The sequence below is a fragment of the Mauremys mutica genome, chromosome 16 (assembly GCF_020497125.1).
Source record: "Mauremys mutica isolate MM-2020 ecotype Southern chromosome 16, ASM2049712v1, whole genome shotgun sequence".
Lineage (NCBI taxonomy): Eukaryota > Metazoa > Chordata > Testudines > Geoemydidae > Mauremys > Mauremys mutica.
This window is the reverse complement of record NC_059087.1, coordinates 18,227,929-18,248,533: the sequence shown is the minus strand read 5'-3', so window position 1 is coordinate 18,248,533 and position 20,605 is coordinate 18,227,929. Positions and strand designations below refer to the sequence as shown.

At 45.0% G+C, this 20,605-nt stretch overlaps 1 protein-coding gene and 1 long non-coding RNA gene across 3 annotated transcripts; one reads left to right on the top strand and one right to left on the bottom strand.

The window, feature by feature from the left end:
* Positions 1-536: 536 nt before the first annotated feature.
* SDF2L1 (stromal cell derived factor 2 like 1) lies at positions 537-4,839 on the top strand. The gene is made up of 3 exons (XM_044990510.1): positions 537-777; positions 2,162-2,358; positions 3,732-4,839. Exons 1-3 carry the CDS (start codon positions 606-608, stop codon positions 4,008-4,010), a joined length of 648 nt encoding a protein of 215 aa, XP_044846445.1. The 5' UTR covers positions 537-605; the 3' UTR covers positions 4,011-4,839.
* Positions 4,840-6,684: 1,845 nt separating this feature from the next.
* On the bottom strand, positions 6,685-17,730 carry LOC123351268. 2 transcript variants are annotated; one of them, XR_006573971.1, is made up of 3 exons: positions 17,625-17,730; positions 17,075-17,220; positions 6,685-6,875 (listed from the first exon to the last, which is right to left on the bottom strand). It is a non-coding gene; the product is annotated as an uncharacterized LOC123351268 (long non-coding RNA). The 2 variants fall into 2 exon arrangements; XR_006573972.1 differs by lacking the exon at positions 17,625-17,730 and adding an exon at positions 17,397-17,459.
* Between the last annotated feature and the right edge of the window lie 2,875 nt (positions 17,731-20,605).

The following is a 20,605-nucleotide window of genomic DNA, read 5'->3' as shown; positions in this document are numbered from 1 at the left end:
TTCAATTAAACAAGTATTTTAGCAGAAGGTGCTTGCTGTCCTCAAAAAAATCTTTTTTGTTTTGTGTTGGGTTTTTTGTATGAAAACTGAAAATTTCCATTTTTGAGGGGAGGGGTTGTTTATTTTTGAAAGGCAGGAATTTTCAGTGGATAAAAAATGTCAGATCAACTCTACTCATGGTAGCATGCTGATGTTCCAGTGCAACGGGAGTAACTGGCCATGAGGCAGCCCCAGGTATCCAAGGTCCAACCCACCTGTCAGCTCCCACCTACCCCCATGCAGGCCCCACTGACTAATTCCCTTGGACTCCAACTTTTAGCTTCCCTCTGGGTCCGTTCCCCGAGAGATGCCACGCCGCCTCTTCTGATTGGTTATTTTGGCATCTTCCCTAGGCCAATGGGCTCCTCCTTCGTGTACGCTCTGTGAGGTCAGCAGGTGGCGGCCCAATGCGGAGGCGCTGTTGGAAGAGAGGCGGGCGGGGATTGGCAGGCTGCGGTGCTGGCGTCGTATGATTGGCCGGGATGCGGAAGCGGGGCGCCGGTCGGTTGCGGAAGCGGGCGGGTTGGTTGGGTGCGTGGAGCCGCCGGGCGCCGGGCTGAGCAGAGATGCGGCGCCGCCGCTGCTGCTGCTGCCTCCTGCTGCTCCTGGCGCTGCTGTGCGAGCCGGGCCGCGGCGGGGAGCCCGGGCCGGGCGCTGTTACCTGCGGGTCGGTGCTGAAGCTGCTCAACACCCGGCACAACGTGCGGCTGCACTCGCATGAGGTCAAGTACGGCTCGGGTGAGGCTCGGGGCCGGAGGCGGGGGAGGCTCGGGGCCGGCGGGGGCGGAGGAGGGGGCCGGCGGGCCGGGCTGAGGAAGGGGGCGGAGGGTGAGGAGCGCGGGAGAACTGGGAGGCGGGGACTGGAGGAGGGCGGTGGGGACTCGGGGATGCCGGGCAGGTAGCCGGGGTGGGCGTGGGCTAAGGCCGGAGCCCTGCCCGGTGACGGGGTGCGACCCCCGGCTCTGAGATCAGCTGCCCTGGGTGAGAGGGGCGCGCCCGGGCCGGCCCGTCAGGGAGGGGGCGGGACCGAGGCTTTCGTGGCGGGGCCGGAGATGCCGGGAGGGTGGCTGGCTCTTGAAGCGGCTGATAGGCAGGTGCTGCTAAATGGGCTCGGATGGGGCGAAGGCAGAGGGTGAAAGGAAGGGCAGCTCCCATGGACAGATGCCTCTGGCACAAACCCGGTGGGGGGGGGGGAATGCAGAAGTGTCCTGCTACTATCCCACATACTTTGATATGGCGGGCACATCCCCAGCCAAGCTCTCACACGCAGCGCACCTACTGAGCGTTACTCCTTCCTTAGCAGGAGTAAGCAAATATCCGGGACTGAGCCGCTCAGAGCAGTGAGGGGGTATCCAAAAGGGGGGCTGGAGCCATTGGCAGCAGACACTTTGATTTAAAAATCCTTAATTTAATGAGCAATCTTCTGTTTCTGCATCTTCAGAACCTGATATCCTAAGGCAGGGAGGGGGCTCAACCTTTTTCTTTCTGAGGACCCCTCAACATGCTATAAAAATTACCTGGGGCCTCATGCTGCATCCCCCCCCCCCAAAAAAAACCAACAACCCTATATTGCTCAGGCTTCGGCTTCACCATGAGGTGGGGGGCTCAGGGCTGAGGCTTCAACCCCATGCGGTGGGGTTTCGGCTTTCTGCCCTGGGCCCAAGCAAGTCTAATGCTGGCCATGCTTGGCGGCCCCCCTGAAACCTGCTCGCGGTCCCCTTGCGGGCCTCGGACCCCTCATTTGAGAACCACAGTTCTAAGGTGCAGAGTACCTGCAACTCCCATTGAAGTCAGTAGGGGAATTGAGGGCACAACACCTATGAAAATCCTGACATGGGAAAATCATGGCATCCCCTGGTAATATTTGTGTGTTAGTGACTCTTCTGCTTCTCAACTGTTCAGTATATATTTTTTTCTGGGTTTGCATCACAGGTGAGGATGTTGATCTAGAAGCTGTACTAGTGACAGGAGTGGTGTAAAAATAGGGTGAGAAGGGAAATTAGTCTTGCAACCTTCCTTTGCTGTTCCCCTCCAATTATTAGCGTGAATCAAGTATTTTTGATTTCCCTGAACTGGTGAACGGTGGGTTAGGTCAACTACCATTTAAATTATTTTGAAACAGGAAGTGGGCAGCAGTCGGTGACTGGAGTTGAAGCTTCAGATGACGCTAACAGTTACTGGCGGATTCGAGGGAAAAATGACGACACTTGCCAACGAGGAACACCAGTGAAGTGTGGGCAAGCAATACGGCTTACCCATGTTAACACAGGAAAAAACTTACACACACATCACTTCCCATCACCGCTGTCCAATAATCAGGTAAGATGGTGAGTTGTGCCTTCAAACCTTGTGCTTTATTTCTCTTGTGTGTGGAAAAAGTGTCTAAAATAATCTTCACCCTACTTTGGAGCAGTCGCTTGGTAAAGTAAAAGTTTTTGCGAAGCTAGAGACCAGCATGAGAGTAAAGAAGGTCCAGGGGTTTGGATGCTAGCTAGGGACTCGTGAGAACAATTCTGCCTCAGACTTTGTGTGTGAGCTTGGGCAAGTCACTTGGGGTGACACAGTAGCTGGAAGGGTGCGTCCCGTCCCACAGACACACACTACTTCAGCTCCAGCTAGCATGTTAAAAATAGCAATGTGGCTGCAGTGGCTTACCCCCAAGTACGTACCCAGGGGTCAGGCAGAATTGTATTCAGGCAGCTAGCCCAAGCCACCACCTACGCCGCTCTTTAGCCACGCTGCTAATTTTAGTGCACTAGCTCGAGTAGAGATACCACGTGTCTGTCTAATCATGCTAGGAAATCATCCCTGCTGCTGTGTAGACATATCCTAAGTCTCTGTGTCCTCATTTTGCTCTCTGCCCACCCCATCAAAAGAACCCTTTGCTTTCACACTTACACACTTCATCTTTGTATTTCTCTGAAGATCAGTGTTCCCCTTCTTAGTCCTCCCGGCTCCCTCCCTCATCATTAAGCAAGTACTTCTGCAAAATTTGAAAATACGTCTTAAAATAAATTTCTTATTTAGCTGTTGTGGGCTTCCTTAAGTATTCACTGGAGTCTTCTTTCCTGAGATGCCGCATGGTACAGTGGATAGGATACTAGATTGGGATACATGAGACCTGGGTTCTATTTCTGTCTTGGTCACAGACCTACTGTGTGACCTTGGCAAGTCACATGGTCTCCTACCATTTGTCTTGTCTACTTAGATTCTAAGTTCTTTGAGAAGGGTCTGTCTTTTTACTGTGTGTTTTGTACAGTGCCTCACACAATGGGATCTCTAGGCGTTACTGCAATATAAATAATAATAAAATAAATGACTGAGAGGAAATGTTTCTTAATATTGACTTAAATACCTGATTGATGCCATACTATCTTGCTGAAAGGAAGGAAGATGAGCCCTGTATCTGAGGAGTATTTTGTTCGTTCGTTTTCAAGGTGGTGTGTTTTTTTTTTTCTTGAAAGGATTGTCCTGTTTCCCTTGTTTTACTTTTGTTCATAATACCTTTATTTTTGGCATTTTACCTCTGGACTATAGAGGGTGCAAGTTATCCCATCCGGGTTAGATCCATTGGCACAGAAGCAATACAACATAACTTTTTGTTTCTCACCTACCCTTGTCTTTACAATCCCCCTGCTGGCTGAGTGATTGGTGTCTTAAGTATCATTGGTGTTCCCTTATTTCTAATTCAGGAAGTAAGTGCCTTTGGAGATGACGGTGAAGGAGATGACTTGGATATATGGACAGTACAGTGCAGCGGGACACACTGGGAGCGGGAGGATGCAGTGCGTTTCAAGCACATAGGAACTGACGTCTTCCTTTCAATAACGGGAGAACAATATGGCCACCCAATCAGAGGCCAACGGGAAGTTCATGGCATGAATTCTCCTAATCATCACAACTACTGGATGGCAATGGAAGGCGTTTTCATTAAACCCAGCATGGACCCTGCAAAACACGATGAGCTATGAATGGTTAAAGGACTTTAATGTATCTGTTAATCCAGGAGTAGGAGTTGCCAATCCTGGGTCTCTTGTAAATACTGTCTTGTCTGTTTGACTGACTCTCTGTACAACAGAAGGGCATTAGGATATTCTAGGAATGCAACACTTCTGTGGGCAACTGCAATTTCCTGGATCACATATTGAAATTTGTTTGGCAAAGTACTGTTTGAATTTTCTAATTTAATTGGTGGAAAAAGCTTTGTGTTTCTACTAGTTTTCACTGTAATTCCCTTTGCTTATTACTTTCTTCCCCTCTACCCAATCCAAAAGGAAGTGACAGATTTGAAGTAAAGCATCTCTCTGATCAATCCCAAATATAATGCAAATTTATATTTTATGTTCCTTCTGCAGTTATAATTAAAATTTTGGAAACTAGTCTCTGCTGTTTAGTGAATGAACGTTACTAAATGACAAGATGGAATAGATCTAGAATGGGGAAAATATTTCTCAAACATGGCATCATGTAGAGGTGATGGAATCAACAATCCAATCTTCCAGAAAAAAATTGCAGTTCACTTGAAAATTGCTTCTAATGTTTGTAATGGGTTTCAATGTGTGCTGTATCTACAGTTAAAGACATACCACTGGAAAATGTAAATATTGTGTATGTTGGGGTAAGGAGAGAGTTAGTTATTTTTCACTCTAGATGTGTGGTGTTTTTGTTTTTCTTTTAAGAATTTGCATTTTGGTAGGGATACTGCTACTACTTCTTAAGTGGTAAGATTGTTCTGAGAACTGTTACAGAAAGTTACTATTTATAGAATTCTGTTCATTAAACAAATTTCTTTAAATAGTCTGAAGGAGCAATTGCATTTGAACTTCAATTTTTTCATTTTATTTATTTAGTTTTTGTACTCGCACATCACTTTGAAAGATCACTAGAAGAAACCAGATGAATTGATAATAGAGCTATTGTTCAGATTTAGAAATAAGAGCAAACCTCAGCTAATGTATTTTTGAGAATGAGACACACTAGGGAAATGTGCACTCACCTTATAGTAATTTTTCATCTAGACCACAACTGGTTGAATGACTGTACTCAAACAGTAGTTAGCAAATCATTGATATTAGAATGGGGGATGTATCTATTGGGATCCTGCAGTAGTCAGTCCTGGGTCTGGTACTATTCAACATTTTCACTGATGACTTGGATAATGGAGTGGAAAGTATACTTATAAAATTTGTGGATGACATCAAGCTGGAAAGGGTTGCAAGCACTTTGGAGGACAGGATTAGAATTCAAAACAACTTTGACAAATTAAAGAATCAGTTTGAATTCAACAAGATGAAATTCAATAAAGATAAGTGCAAAGTACTTCACACAGAACGGAGAAATCAAATGCACAGCTCCAAAATGCAGAATAATTAGCTAAGGGGTAGTACTACTGAAATGGATCTGGGGATTATAGTGGATCACAAGTTGAAGATGAGTCAACAATGTGAAGTTACAAAAAAGGCTAATATCTGTAGTAAGAGGAGGCCCTGAGATATAAACCTTGGTATCAGAAGCCCGGTATGCTAACATAAAGCAAGGTTAAGCTGTGAGCCAGAGGCAGGGCATGCTCACAGAAGCTGACAAGGAAAGGGCTGATGCTGCAAAAAGAGACATGCCTAAAAAGTACTGGACACCAGATATCAGAACATTCGCATACTTGTACACTCCACACAAATAACAAGGAACAGGTTGACCCATCCCACTGACAGGGCCAAAAGGGTAAGATGATGGATAGAGTTGTTTTGTTCAAACCAACATGTACAAGGTGAGAGGCAGCACCTTACTATGTAGAGGGGTTGCACCTCAGTATGTCAGGAGTGATGTGTAACTTGTTTGTACCCATGTATAAGAATGCATCCGTGAGTGGATGTCTTTGTCCAGCCTAGGGGGCAGTGGAAAGTCCCGCCACTGAGCTGAGTCCATTGCCAGGGCACACATATGTACTGGCTAGCAGCACCTTGGACTTCGTTTGCCCGGGAGCTGGAGATTGTGTTTCTCTTCGACAATAAAACTGGCCGACGTGCCTTCATACCTTACTAGAGTCTGTGGTCATTAGGGGTTCTCTCAGGATCTGCTGTGTCAGCTATCTGCGCAAAGCTGGGACAGCACACAGAGGGAACACACGCACGTAGCCGATTGATATCAATATCGAATAGAGCAGAGCACCACACCAGTAGCATCTGACAACAATATCATTCTTGGATTTATTAACAAAGTGTTGTATGTAAGAGACAGGGGCTAATTGTCCTGCTCTACTCAGCAGTGGTGAGGCTTCAGCTGAAGTATTGTGTCCAATTCTGGGTGCCATACTCAAGGAAAGATTTTGACAAACTGGAGAGAGTCCAGAGGAGGATAACAAAAATGATAAAAGGTTTTGAAAACTTGACCTATGAGGAAAGGTTAAAAAAAACGGCACGTTTAGTCTTGAGAAAAGAAGACTGGGTGGGGGCCTGATAACAGTCTTCAGGTATGTTAAGGACTTATAAAGAGGACTGTGATCAACTGTTTGCCATGTCACTGAAGGTAGGACAAGTAGTAATGGGCTTAGTCTGCAGCAAGGGAGACTTACGTTAGATATTAGGAAAAACTTCCTAATGATAAGGGTAGTTAAACTCTGGAATATGCTTCCAAGGGAAGTGGAATCCCCATCACAGGAGGTTTTGTAAGAACAGGTTGGACCTGTCAGGGATGGCCTAGGTTTACTTGGTCCTGCTTCTTCAGGGGCCTGGACTTGATGACTTCTCGAGGTCCCTTCAAGCCCTCATATCTGAGTACTGGTCAGGAACTCTGTGACCTTGAAAAAGTCATTTAACTTCTCTGTGCCTCTTTCTCCCCACCTGTAAAAAGGAAATAACGCTCACCTGTCACAATGGGGTATGAGGAAGGTTAAGTAATGTTTGTAAAGTATTTTTAAGATGCAAATTGCTACAGAAGTTGCTTACTCTATTTGCTTTATACAAAAATTTCCCTCATTTTGCTCAGCACAGCAGGGTGGGCAAAAGGTAACAAAATTAGGAGTGCTTATCTCCCCGAACAGACTATTTAATTACAATTGGAATCATTGAACTATCAATTACTGAAGCAGGAAATTGGCTTGGGCTATTAGGTTTACTCCCTTTACAGCTACTGTCACAACTGTTACAAATGTGAAGCATGCAGGAGCTGTACCACTACTTGGCTCAAACACAGCCCATTGCAATTAAATGTGGTGACTAGTGCTTAATATCCTGTGATCATTTATGCTGTTAAGCCTCACATAGTGGCTTCAGTTTTTCCTTTAAGAGTTAGAGTTGTTTGTAATTAGCATTGCTAGTGGAAGAATTCTTCTGTTGCCATGCCTTTTTACAGCACTTACTTGCTTTTCCTACTTACAGAAAGAGGTGAGTGAGACTGTTTTCTGTTGTTGCTGTAGAAATTCACTAAACATTCAGAAGTTGCAAGTACTTTAGCTAGAGACTAGGGGTGCACAGAGTTTTTCACTGACTTTTTAGTTGAGATGTAATCAGTTAACTAATAGTCAAACATTTTAGCAAATGTACAAGAACTAGGGACTATCTGCCACTAAAGTTACTGAGTTCAGCAGGAATTGGATCAGGCTGAAGGATCAGTGTTTTGTATTCCCCATTATAGTACAGCTGAATTCATTTTACTAATACTCCATTTTAAAGTAAAGATCAATATATGATAGACACAAATGTATAATTACAAAAATATTTCTTCTAAATGTTGCAATACAAGCTGCTTCTTTCCTTCCTTGTTCTATGAAAGACTATTCCCCTGAAGCCAGCATTATAAATAACTTCAAGAGGGGTGGCAGCATGTGCTAGATAGTTGGGATTATACCTTCTTATCTGTACTGTTGCCAGGAGCCAAGGACCTTTATGTACAAACCCAGAAGCTTGGGGGTGGGAAGTTAGGCATATGCACTCATTGTCCTGTGGAAGATTTTGAGTTGGCTAGAAAAGAAGGGCAGGGTATTGTGCCTGTGGACACGAGCAGGCTGGTTCCCCAGTGGATTTACCCACCTAACTTTTCATACCCCTGCAGTCTCTCTTCCATATGTTTGGCCTGGACATTTAGCTCTCCCATTACCATAACTGAGTAGGAGCTTGCTGGACTTGGCCCTTTTTCCTTGCCCTTATGACCACTGGTACAACAAGTCAAGCTAGACTGGAAGCAGAAATGAGAGAGAGAAAACTGAGCGTAGGGCTATAAGTACTTTTGTTTCTGAGTATGTAGGCGTAAAAGCCTACCGAAGTACCCAGGGAAATCTACCCTACCACTCCTCATTCCCTACAACATTTGAGTCTTTAGCACAGAGGGTCAATGTATGAAGTATTTGTCCCTCAGCAAGTTGATCTTTAACTTTGTAGTACAGCTTGACTTCCACAACAAGCATATCCCTCCCTGTTCTTGAGATGGCTGTTTCTAGAGCCGAGAACAACAGGAGATGGTTATTTTAGTTAAGGAGGATAAAAGTCATTTTGTCCCTTTCAGGTTAACAAAGTTTTAAAACACTTCATACCCCAGTCCAGTAAATGTGGTCAGTTTTATGAGCCTATTCAGAAGTGTAAAACTATTGATCTGGGCAAGCGTCCACAGGTTTAGAGCCATATACAATAATGTTAGTTTGCCTTGGATATTCAGAGAATCATTAACAATAGTGAGAGAACACCTGTTAGGTATACTAACAGGGAGACTGACTAGACAATCTATTTTTCTATGTTTATGGTTTCCATGTTTAGAACACCTTAAACACACTAATCATTTCTTTGATGGTGAAACTGTGACATATCATGCAACTATTTAGTTCCAGTTTGTGGGTTTAACAAAAATCCTTGTGAAATGTTTGATAAACAATTGTTTTGTGTGTACAGCAATCATTCTGCATTTGGATGAGACTCAAAAATCCATACTGCTAAGTGCATCTCTTATATGTAAGAGAAAATGATTTCTAGGCAAAAATCTAGTAAAGTAAGGGGTCTTTAGCCTCCTTTATATTCTATGATTTGCTTTTGAAGATAATACAGATAGGAATTCAGACAGCTATCTCATTCTAAAGCCCTTCTCCATCATTCTTGTAGTAGGCAAACTTCTTTCTCTAATGTGATATCGACATTTTAGCAATGTTCCGTATAACAAGTTTAACAGTAATGAAGACATCCTCTTTTTTTTTTCCCCCAGATGTCTTGACAAATTAAGAAATAAGACATCTGGAAATTTGAGATTAATTTATTTTCTGATTCTAAATGAATTGATGCCATAATTTAAATGCTTCAATAATCTTTCATTCAAACAGGAATATTTGTGTCACATTCATTTCTTCTCAGACCTGCAGTCAGACTGATGAAGATCTTGTAGATCACTGGCTCTTAATCTTTCCAGACTACTGTACCCCTTTCAGAAGTCTGATTTCTCTTGAATACCCCCCAAGTTTCACCTCACTTAAACTAGTTGCTTGCAAAATCAAACATAAAAATACAAAGGTGTCACAGCACACCATTACTGAAAAATGGCTTACTTTCTCATTTTTACCATATAATTATAAAATAAATCAATAGGAATATAAATATTGTACTTCCATTTCAGTGTATAATATAGAGCAGTATAAACAAGTCATTGTCTATGAAATTTTAGCTTGTACTGACTTTGCTAGTGCTTTTTATATAGCCTATTGTAAAACTAGGAAAATAACTAAATGAGTTGATGTCCCCCTTGGAAGACGTCCGTATACCACCAGGGGTACATGTACTCTTGGTTGAGAACCACTGTTATAGATTGACCTAGCTGTAAAATACAGCTAGGCTTGGATTGTCAAGGTCTAGCACAGACAAATCAATTTAATAAATACCAGTTTCAAAAGCCTTGAATGCATTTGGGAAATGTGGTGCTACAGTTGTAGAAACGGATGGCTTGTAACAGTGATGGCACGCTCCCCTATATGTGTGAAGCACTCTGGAGATAGTAGCTATTTACAGTATTATTCTTCAGTGTCCCTTATGCCAAGTATTAAATATCATGAGATTGGCTTAAAAATGAGATTTTTAGAAAATAACTAATTTGGGGCATTTTTATTTACTTTTGGGGCCCTTAGCATTCACATTTTCCTCCACACCAGTGAAGGCTGGCAATTTATGAGGGGGGCAGGTGGGGGGAGGAGCTGAGATTCTCATGTACCTGCCTGACTTCAGGAGCTGGGGCTTTATGAAACACATGAGTTTGAAACTTGTGATGAAAATGGTGAGACTTGGGGGACTGTTTAGTTGGTCCCTGTTGTATTCTTAGGGCATCAAACTGGTTTTTACAATATTTGTCACTGAAAGGAACTAATGTCTGCAAGTAAGTTTACATCATAAACTTTGACTTTAGTAGATAACTTGTATAAATAACTGGGAAAGGTGCACAAAGAACCTTGAGAACATCAGTGTTGTAAACAGGGACATTTTGGAAGAGAAATAGTGACCCGTTTTAATTCAAAATAGTGGACTGGAAAAACTTTTGGAAAACAGAATTGGGGATAACTTTATTAAATAGTTAATAGTGATATGAGGACTGTTGGTTTATAAAAACTAATTACTGTAGTTTGAAATAACTACAGCCTGTACATTCAAAGTATCTGCTTAATGCTGAATTAATTCCACCCACTTGTAGTTCAGACTGAAATGTATCCTGTACCAAATATTTGATGCCCTTATTTTAATTTTAGGGGTAAACGTGTACGGAAAATGCTATTTTCTTTCCCTTTCTACTTTACAGCTCTATGTCACTTATCAATGTGTGTACGTTTGCCATGTCAGGAGCTATAAAGGTCTCATCTGTAGTGACTGATATACTGAAAGAGGACCAATAAGGTCATGTTGGTTTCTTTAAAATATCAGAAGACACTATCAGTTTTTGATTCTCTATTCTGAATGTCAGTGAAGAGGAATTATTCCCAAACCATCATGTTCTTTCATCCATTACATTTGGATATCTACTGAATGAGCGAGCAAAGCACATTTTAAAAATGTGCAATTAAAAAAAAAAAAAGTTGGCCAACCCTCTAATTGCGATGCTGACTTGGCAGTATTTCTGACCCTGTTAGTCCTGTGGAAACCCCCTGTCTGTCTTCTGCCTGCTCCTTTCCTTCAGCAATGGAATCAACAGCTGTAGCCACAGATGGACCATGTTTGACAGCTGTCCTGCACAGAAGCCAAGCTGTAGAATATCTTTTTCCAGCAGCAGCATCTTGTTGGGCATCTGATTCCTTGGCTGGCACATTTGCTGGGGTTTTTTTTGGGTTCCCTGCTGGCAGCTGGGAAATTTGCCATGAGCCTGTCAGGGGTTGAAGAATGCAGGGTTGCCTGATCACTTTTCCCTTCTGTATCTCACTTTCTATTTCTTACCTTTGAATTGATGTACTCTGTTCAAGTATCACTTCCTACTCTAATCTAACTCTGGGGCACTGTTCAAAAGTGTTTGAATCACTTTTGATGAACAATGTGTAAGTTTTGCTTCATAGTGCTCTTAGGACCTGGGGCTACATCATAAGGTCCTTTTACTCAATTTTTACAATCTGTACTGTGGTAAAACTCAATGCTAAAAACTTAGGATGAAATCATGCTCCTACAAGGAAATACCCACTACCAGCCAGAATCTCATGAGGTTCCCTTCACACAGCTTCCCTTGAATTTTCCCACAGAGAAGAAAGCAGAGATGGAGTGTGCCTGCCTGGGGAAGGAACAGACAGGCCAATCTTGAGGCTGCTTTGGGGGCATAGTGCAATTTGAACATCCCTAAAGGTGTATAGCATTTACTGTCTGCATATCTCACAGGTACTCTTGTGTAATTATGAAAGGCAGACTTTGGGTCTTAACGTACAGTTAATAATCAATATAACAAATACATAGATCTGGGAAAATGTCTGATTAAATTAATACATAGCTCAAGCACGTTTTATTGTGCCCATATTTGTAACAATCCCTTAAAGCAGTGGTTCCCAAACTTTAACAACCTGTGAACCCCTTTCACTAAAATGTCAAGTCTTGTGAACCCCCTCCTAAAAATGAATATTTCCAGGGATTTTCTCCTTTACCTGAGTATAAAAGCAGTGATCTTGGAAATATAAAATTTGTTTTTGACATGCTTATTACACACTATTATTAATCATTACAGTATTTTTATTACATTATGAAAACGGCAACACTCTTCCAAGATCTCATTTTCGTAGCTTGTATCACTTTGAATAAGCCTGTTATAAGACAAGGCTCCTATGTTTCATCAAGGAGTATCAGATGTGAAACAGCATGAAGGTATTTAAGAAGCCAGCTCAGAGTTCCTCCTACACAAGCATTCAGGTCTTGAGCAGTTCAGGCAAACAATGCACATTACAACAAAGCTTAAACTTGTACTTCATAATAACTTTAAAAACAATACTAGCTGCCTATTTAATTTTAAAAACAGCAAAAAAATCCACCTCTTTCCATTTCTTATAAGGAGTTTTGAAGTTTAAATCTCCTCAGTGTGATAGATACGTTTGTTTTGATCTGCTTAGCTCTTGGAAGTCCAGGGGCTCTGGGCTGCTGGCCCGGTGCTGCTCGGGGTCCCTACGGACAGCTCTGTCCGCCATTAGGGATTTTTCTTCCCGAGAACCCCCGTAACATCTCACAAACCCCAGTTTGGGAACCACTGCTTTAAAGAGACCCTTATAACTTATAGTCAATAACATGCTTTCCTCCTGCAGGAAGGAGGAAATGCCATCCCCAGAGCCACATCCTTACATCAGGCTTTACACTAACCTCAGTGGGGTTTTGTAAAGGTAAGAAGACAGGGTCCACCATTTTGTAATAACATATTAATTTAAATATATACTAAGCATAAAACTGTAAATGAACACAAACAAATGGATATAAGAACAGCCATACTAGGTCAGACCAAAGGTCCATCTAGCCCAGTATCCTGTCTTCTGAGAGTGGCCAATGCCAGGTGCCCCAGAGGGAATGCACAGAACATGTAATCATCAAGTGATTCATTCCCTGTCACCCATTTCCAGCTTCTGGCAAACAGAAAGACACCATCCCTACCCATCCTGGCTAATAGCCATTGATGGACCTATCCTTCAGGAATTTACAGTAAAAGCTGTTTTATCTAGCATGTTGGAGGAATAGGGGGTGTTGGTAAGTGAAAAATACCAGTTAACTAAGAGGGAGGGAGTTTGAGTGTGGGAGGGACAGCGGGTTGGAGTGCAGGAGGAGGTGCAGGTTGCTGGATCTGGGGTGGCTCCCAGCAAGCAGTGACCTGTGCCAGCTGCTCCTAGGCAGAGGAGCAACTCCGTGTGCTGTCTCTGCCCACAGGCACCGCCTCCACAACTCCCATTGGCTGTGGTTCCCCGCCAATGGGTGCTGTGGAGCTAGCACTTGGGTGACCCCTAGTTCTTGTGTTGTTTACTCCTTCTCATAACACTTCCTTATTTACTTTTTCCATACCAGTTATGATTTTTATAGACCTCAATCATATTCCCCCTTAGTCATCTCTTTTCCAAGCTGAAAAGTCCCAGTCTTATTAATCTCTACTCATACAGAAGCCATTCCATAACCCTAATCATTTCTGTTGCCCTTTTCTGAACCTTTTCCAATTCCAATATCTTTTTTTGAGAGGGGGGTGACCACATCTCAGTATTCAAGATGTGGGTGTATTTATATAGAGGTGATATGATATTTTCTGTCTTCTTATCTATCCCTTTCTTAATGATTCCCAACATTGTTTGCTTTTTTGACTGCCGCTGCACATTATTGAATGGATGTTTTCAGAGAACTATCCACAATGACTCCAAGATCTTTCTTGAGTGGCAACAGCTAATTTAGACCCCATCTTTTATATGTATAGTTGGGATTATGTTTTCCAATGTGCATTACTTTGAATTTGTCAACATTGAATTTCATCTGTCATTTTTGTTGCCCAGTGACCCAGTTTTGAGAGATCCTTTTGTAGCTCTTCACAGTCTGCTTTGGACTTAACGATCTTGAGTAGTTTTTGTACCATCTGCAAATTTTGCCACCTCACTGTTTACCCCTTTTTCCAGATTATTTATGAATATGTTGAATAGGACTGGTCCCAGTACAGACCCCTGGGGCACACCACTATTTACATCTCTCCATTTATTCCTACCCTTTGTATCCTATCTTTTAACCAGTTACCAATGAATGAGAGAACCTTCCCTCATATCCCATGACAGCTTATAAACTGGCCATCAACAAGTTTAGGCTTGAAATTAGATAAAGGTTTATAATAATCAGAGGAGTGAAGTTCTACAGCAGCCTTCGATGGGGAACAATAGAGGCAAAAAATCCTAACTGGCTTCAAGACTGAGCTTGATAAGTTTTATGGGGTGGGTGGTATGATGAGACTGCCTACAATGGCATGTAGCAGATCTGTGACTGCTAGCAGCAAATATCTCTAATGGCTGCTGATGGGACACTAGATGGGGAGGGCTCTGAGTTAGGACAGAGAATTCTTTCCCAGGTGTCTGGCTGGTGGGGATTGCCCACGTGCTCAGTGTTTGACTGACTGCCAATTCCTGACCCCAAATATGGCAGAGACCCTGGGGAGTTTTTCACCTTCCTCTGCAGCATGGGCCACAGGTCACTTGCAGGTTTAAACTGGTGCCAATAGTGGACTCGTTGTAACTTCAAGTCTTTTTAAATCATTTTTTTTGAGGACTTCAGTAACTCAGCCAGAGATTAGGAGTCTTATCACAGGAGTGAGTGGTTGAGATTCTGTGGCTTGCAATGTGCAAGATGATCATGATGGTCCCCCTTCTGATCTTAGTCTATGAGTCTAAATGGCAAAGGGAAAGCGGATGATGGAAAGGAAAATACTAATTACACCTGCACTCTCCAGAACTTTCTCCCCGAGAGCCTCCCATTTAAATGCTACTCAGGGAAACTTCCAAAATTTTGCTTGGAAAGTAGCATTTTGAGTCTTCATACCATGCTTGCTTACTGTTTATTCAAACTCCTGTTTTTGGAGGATTTCAGATCCTCTAAACCTTTGGAAAAATTCATTCACATAAGACCTTGGCATGGCAGAAAGCTATGGAAGTGCGGAGAGCCATGTGGCATTTTGAGGCTAATGAAACGCACTCCCAATTTATCAGAAGCATCTGCCAGTTTAAAGTTTGGTCAATAGTTGACATACAGTTTTGTTGTATTAAAATTAACATACATGTGTCATCTTTGTATGCCTTGGAGCACAGTGTTGGCAGCGGAGGAGGGTCCTCAAGTCTGGAATCCTACCTAAGACGCTCAAGTTTGACCTTCAGGACACATGCAAGGCCGATACGTTTACCTAGCCTTCCCTTTCTGAAAGGGTTGATGAGTAGATAAGTGTGCATTTGTCCAAAGGGGAGTTATGGTTTCTTTAAAACGCCCAGAGATTAATAAGTGCATCTTATAGATATTAAAATATTGTTGGAAGCTTAGGGATAAGGAATAACTGTCAATACAATACACTTCAGGCTCACCCTGGAAGTAACCCCCTAAAATGGGTGCTCAGGTCCCATTCATTCTGTGCCCATATTCTGTCCAGTAGCAAATGTCTCCTTGTCTTCCCTCCAGTTCATTTCTGCTGTTAGTACAAATATTGCTGGGCATGGGATCACGCCCACCTCTCATCTTGCACCCTAACATCGTAAATGGAGATGAACAGGAATCCCCCTAGATTTGGTTCCTGGAATTGTGTGTTCCAGGACTGGTGCTCATCCTTTTGGAACTTCCTTTCTTTGGCAGCTCCCCCAGAGCACAGCCTAAGATTCAGTTTAGTGTCTACTCCAGTTTTGGTTTGATTTGCTTCAATTCCTGGCAAATATGATGGATTAGACAGCATTGGCAGCTGTTTTCTCTGCTGCTAGGTGTGGGGAACAGGAACTGTACCATTCTGTATCTCTTAAAAAAAACAAAAACATTATCACCAAGGCTTGGATGCCCGGCAGTTACTATATTTATTTTGTAATAAGATGCACACCCCAAACCGCTACCCTGATCATCACCCGTGGCTCCTCTCATAGGCGATGCTGCTGGCTTGGGGAGGGGGAGAACCAGGATTGGACTGTAAAACTTCTGTCCTACGTTCCCCTTGGTTCGCAAGGAGATGGAGGGAACCGAGCTTCAGACTAAGCCTGATCTAAAACCCACCTGTTGCAAATGTCTATTTTATTTGCTTTAAACGGTTGCGGCAGATTTTTAGCAGGGGAAATATGCAGCACTCCAGGGTACCGAAGACAGAGACGCTCAGCAGTATCTATCACGGCCACTAGCTAGCGCTGCTCTTCTTTCTTTCTCTTTGGAGCTGTTATTGTCCCGCCTCCGAGCAATGAAAAGCTCGCTTGTTGTGTGCAGAATTTCATGGGAATGTTGCAGATTTGGCAACCCAGCAGCGTAGCTTGGATTGCCTACAAATTTATACTCTTCGGGGGGAAACAAATAACATCCACTTCCCTTGCCTTACAACTGCCAAGGCGCTCAACTACTGTAATACCTCTAGCCGTGTCTTGCTTGTTAGGTGGACTCTGCCAAGTAATATACTACTCAGCTCTTTAAAAGGGAAGTTTAAAACATGAGTGCAGCCTGTAAAGCAGCGCATGAGGCGTTTCTGTTTACTGTCTTTCCACAGGACTCGTAAAGCTCAACCGAAACTGGAGTCTATTTGCTTCCAGTAGATTTATTTAAAGCAATTACCCCGCTATTAAAATGCAAACTGGTTTCTAATTTTATTGGGGGAGGGGAAGAGCGGGATACACCCAGGGGTTACCAGAAATAGGCTGGAAGGCACAGGCTGCACGAGAGAAGAAAGCTCCCTGTTAATCTATTGCAAATCGCTTGCATTGGGGCTCTCTGATTTAGTTGGGTTTGGTCCTGCTTTGAGCAGGGGGTTGGACTAGATGACCTCCTGAGGTCCCTTCCAACCCTGAGATGCTGATTCTCATAGAAACAAGCGCTGAAATCATCACCTGTCTCTAGCCCACACCGGATACAGGACCTCGATCCACGGTAATACTCACCTGTCTGCTCCGTTTCCCGAGCTGCACTCGGCCCTGCTTTCCAAGATCTTCCACCTCCGGCCCCTGCACCCGAGCGCTTCGCTCTCCGGCCAGCCCCTAGGGCGGGGCCCCGCCATCCATCAGGCGCGTCCGCCTTCCCGGGGAACCTGAGGGCGACACGGTCCATCTGTGACAAGGAAACCATCCGGCCTCTGCGCAAAACCCTTCCAGCCGCTCCTGCTGGCGGCGCGGCGCGGCGCGGCGGCTCCCCGGGGCGCCGTCCTCTCCCGCCCTGCGCCCGAGCCGCAGCCCTGCTGCCTGGGGAGCGGAGGCGGCTGTTTACCTCGGAGCTCTCGGGGACCTCCCCTCCCCCCCCCAAACCAGCCCTTCGGCCCGCTCTGCCCCGGTGCAAGGGGGGTGGGTTGCATAGGGGCCCCTCTGCCGTAGCCGCCTCCGCCTCGCCATCAGGCAGCAGCGTGCAAGCCCCCTCCGGTGGGGGCTCCTCCTCGGGCCGGGAGCAGCCGGATTGCTCCCCCCGTCCGCGGGGCGCGGCTGTAAGCCTGGCCCCTACCCTGCCCTGCCCAGCTCGGCTCGGCGGCCGCCCCCTCCTCGGGCCGCTCCTTCGCGATCCTCTCTCCGGGCGCCCGCCGGGCTGCTGCTGCCCAATGACGTCTCTTTCTTCAGCCTGCGGTCACGTCAAACCACCGGCCGGGGGCGGGGGGGGGGGGAGCAGAAGGGCCCCGATCCTGGTCTATGTACCCGCCGCGAGAGTCGCCTGCGAGGGGCTTCGGTCCCTCCTTGCGCCAGGCGGTGGGTGCGGGACGCTTCTGCCTCGACAGCAATTACAGGCTCTAGCTCAGGGGTCGGCAACCTCTCCGACGCGCTGTGCCCAGCCTTCATGTATTCACTCTCCTTGAAGGTTTCGCGCGCCGGTAATACACTTTAACGTTTTTAGAAGGGCTCTTTCTATAAGTCTATAATATAGAACTAAACTATTGTTGTATGTGAAGTAAATAAGGTTTTTAAAATGTTTAAGAAGCTTTATTTAAAATTAAATTAAAATGCAGAGCCCCTCGGACCGGTGGCCAGGACCCGGGCAGTGTGAGTGCCACTGAAAATCAGCTCGTGTGCCATAGGTTGCCTACCCCTGCTCTAGCTGCTCTTCAGACATCAAAAGACACCCTCCCGCCCCCGGCCCTTCTATAAGCCCCCAACGCTGATCTGTAGGGAAACCGAGGGGTCTGCACCGTGCAGAGAAAACTCACCGCCAGGAGGCAGCTGCTGGAGGGTTTGAGGGCTGAGCAGCTCCAGCTTTGGGCAGGCTGGTTATCTATCCCAAGGAAACCCATCCTGGCTCTGAGTTCCTGCCTTGATCTTCCCTGGCTGCCTTCAGGTGATTTCCCAAAGGCTGGCCAAAGGGCTCACTGGGACTGGGAGATAAAGGCCATGTCTACACAACAAAATTATGTGGACTTAAACGGCGACCTAAGATATTAAATCGCCTGTGCGTGCACACCAGTGGCATGTTGTCAGCAAGAGCGCTTGTATCGACAATACTGTCCTTGCAGGGCACTGTGGGACAGCTCCAGAAAGCCAGTAACAATGGATATAAGCCATGCAGTGTGTACCCTGACACTGCATCAACCTGATTACATTGACCCTGACTCTACACCACTGGGGGAGGTGGTGGTCCCACGTTGGTGTAGAGAGGCACTTATGTCAGAGGGAGCAGGGGCAGCTCTACGTTTTTGGCCGCCCCAAGCAGTCATGCCCGGGAGGCGCCCCGGAGCAGCGGACCTCCCGCGGGCATGACTGCGGAGGGTCCGCTGGTCGCGCGGCTCGGCTGGACCTCCCGCGGCTGCGGACAGTTCGCAGGTCCGGCGGCTCCGCTGGAGCTGCCGCAGTCATGCCTGCGGGAGGTCCAGCCGAGCCGCGGGACGAGCGCCCCCTCCGCAGTCATGCCTGCGGCAGGTCCGGTCGTCCCGGGGCTCCGGTGGACCTCCCGCAGGCATGACTGTGGCAGGTCCGCCGGCCCAGCCTGCCGCCCCCCCGGGAAAGGGCCGCCCCACACGCGTGCTTGCCGCGCTGGGGTCTAGAGCCGGCCCTGAGAGGGAGACAAATTTAAGTGAAGACACTTCCACAGCTAGGTCGACAGAAGGCAGCTTATGTTGACATAAGGCTATTATAGGAGATAGTTACGAGGTGTAAGTATTCTGTATCGGATACATGGTGATCAGGAGCTTATCTGCAGGAGTGCTATGGCCCACAAGTGATGGTGCATGAGTGAGTTACGCCTGGCATTCCAAGCAAGTATCAATGACAACTTTGTACCACTCCACTGTAGCTTGTAACACATAAATTAACTTATTATAAGGGCTGGATATAAGACACTAATACCTGGTAGGTAACAGGTTTAAATAAAGCTTAATGTTTAAAGCTGAAATGCAAGAAACCTACAGGCTTATGCCTGAAAGATACTTAACTTAGCCACTGTTAGGCCTTGGGATTTAGATTGTTAGCTGTAGTATAAAGATAAACTAGCACAAGTAAATTATAAATCTGTTGATCTTATATTTGTTTGTATACTGATGTTTTGAAAAATAACTGCTGAGTTTGGAAGAAAATGTCTTAGAGATCAGTAGACACCACAAGGTGTGTGTTGGTAGCTGGGGTGAAATATTAGAGACTTGTAAGCTAATCACGTGTTACTATGGTGATAAAATGGTGATGTAAATGTTGATAGATTTTTTTTAAAATCTATTAACCAAGTGGCCTATCAAATGAAGAGTCCCTGATAATATGAGGGTGACCCTCCCAAAGATGGACATGAGGGGGTTCAACCCTCATGCATATTAATGAGCTTTGGTGGGCATATGTGTAACTTATTATAAATAGGGCCTGGCAGATGGCTGGAGGTCACTGCTTCCTGGAGGTCATCCTTTCCTGACCCTCAACAGGAGACAGCCACCTGCACTCTTCTTCAGGAGTCCATATGGAGATGTGAGTACGAAAGAATTGGAAATACTGGTGCTCGATTTTTTTTTCCCTCCTAACCATTGCAATTTATGTGACAGTTATAGGAAAACACCAATTAATGTGTGATAAGACTTTTAATAAAGATTGTTTCTTGCATACTCCAAGTCTCCAGCAATGATGCTAGAATACATGGTGGTATTAGCCTTAATGTTTTAAATACTGGCGTAGCCATGGAGATCAGACTTTTCTCTGATACTAGAATTTAAAAGGGATTATCAATATTAAATACCATAATCAACAAAAGCCATGCTACCGTGTATGTATTGTTCTTGTGATGTATTACATAGCCATGGGACAAAGTCACTTTAACCATCTCGCCTGCCCACTAATCCATCTACTCTGGGGCTACTGATAACATTCCAAATCTCTGAGCAGTTTCAAACAAACATCCATTTATTTGTACACTGTTTCCTCTCCTCCTTCAAACGTGGATTTTGTTCCCCAAACTTAAGTATTCCCTCCTCGACCAGTGACCGCTTTAAAGCTATCCCACTGCCTACCATGCTGACCAGTATT

Coding starts and splice junctions, on each gene's coding strand:
- SDF2L1 (XM_044990510.1), top strand. CDS start 606: ATGCGGCGCCGCCGCTGCTGCTGCTGCCTCCTGCTGCTCCTGGCGCTG. Junction 778..2,161: donor TGAGGTCAAGTACGGCTCGG/GTGAGGCTCGGG, acceptor ATTTTGAAACAG/GAAGTGGGCAGCAGTCGGTG. Junction 2,359..3,731: donor CACCGCTGTCCAATAATCAG/GTAAGATGGTGA, acceptor TTTCTAATTCAG/GAAGTAAGTGCCTTTGGAGA.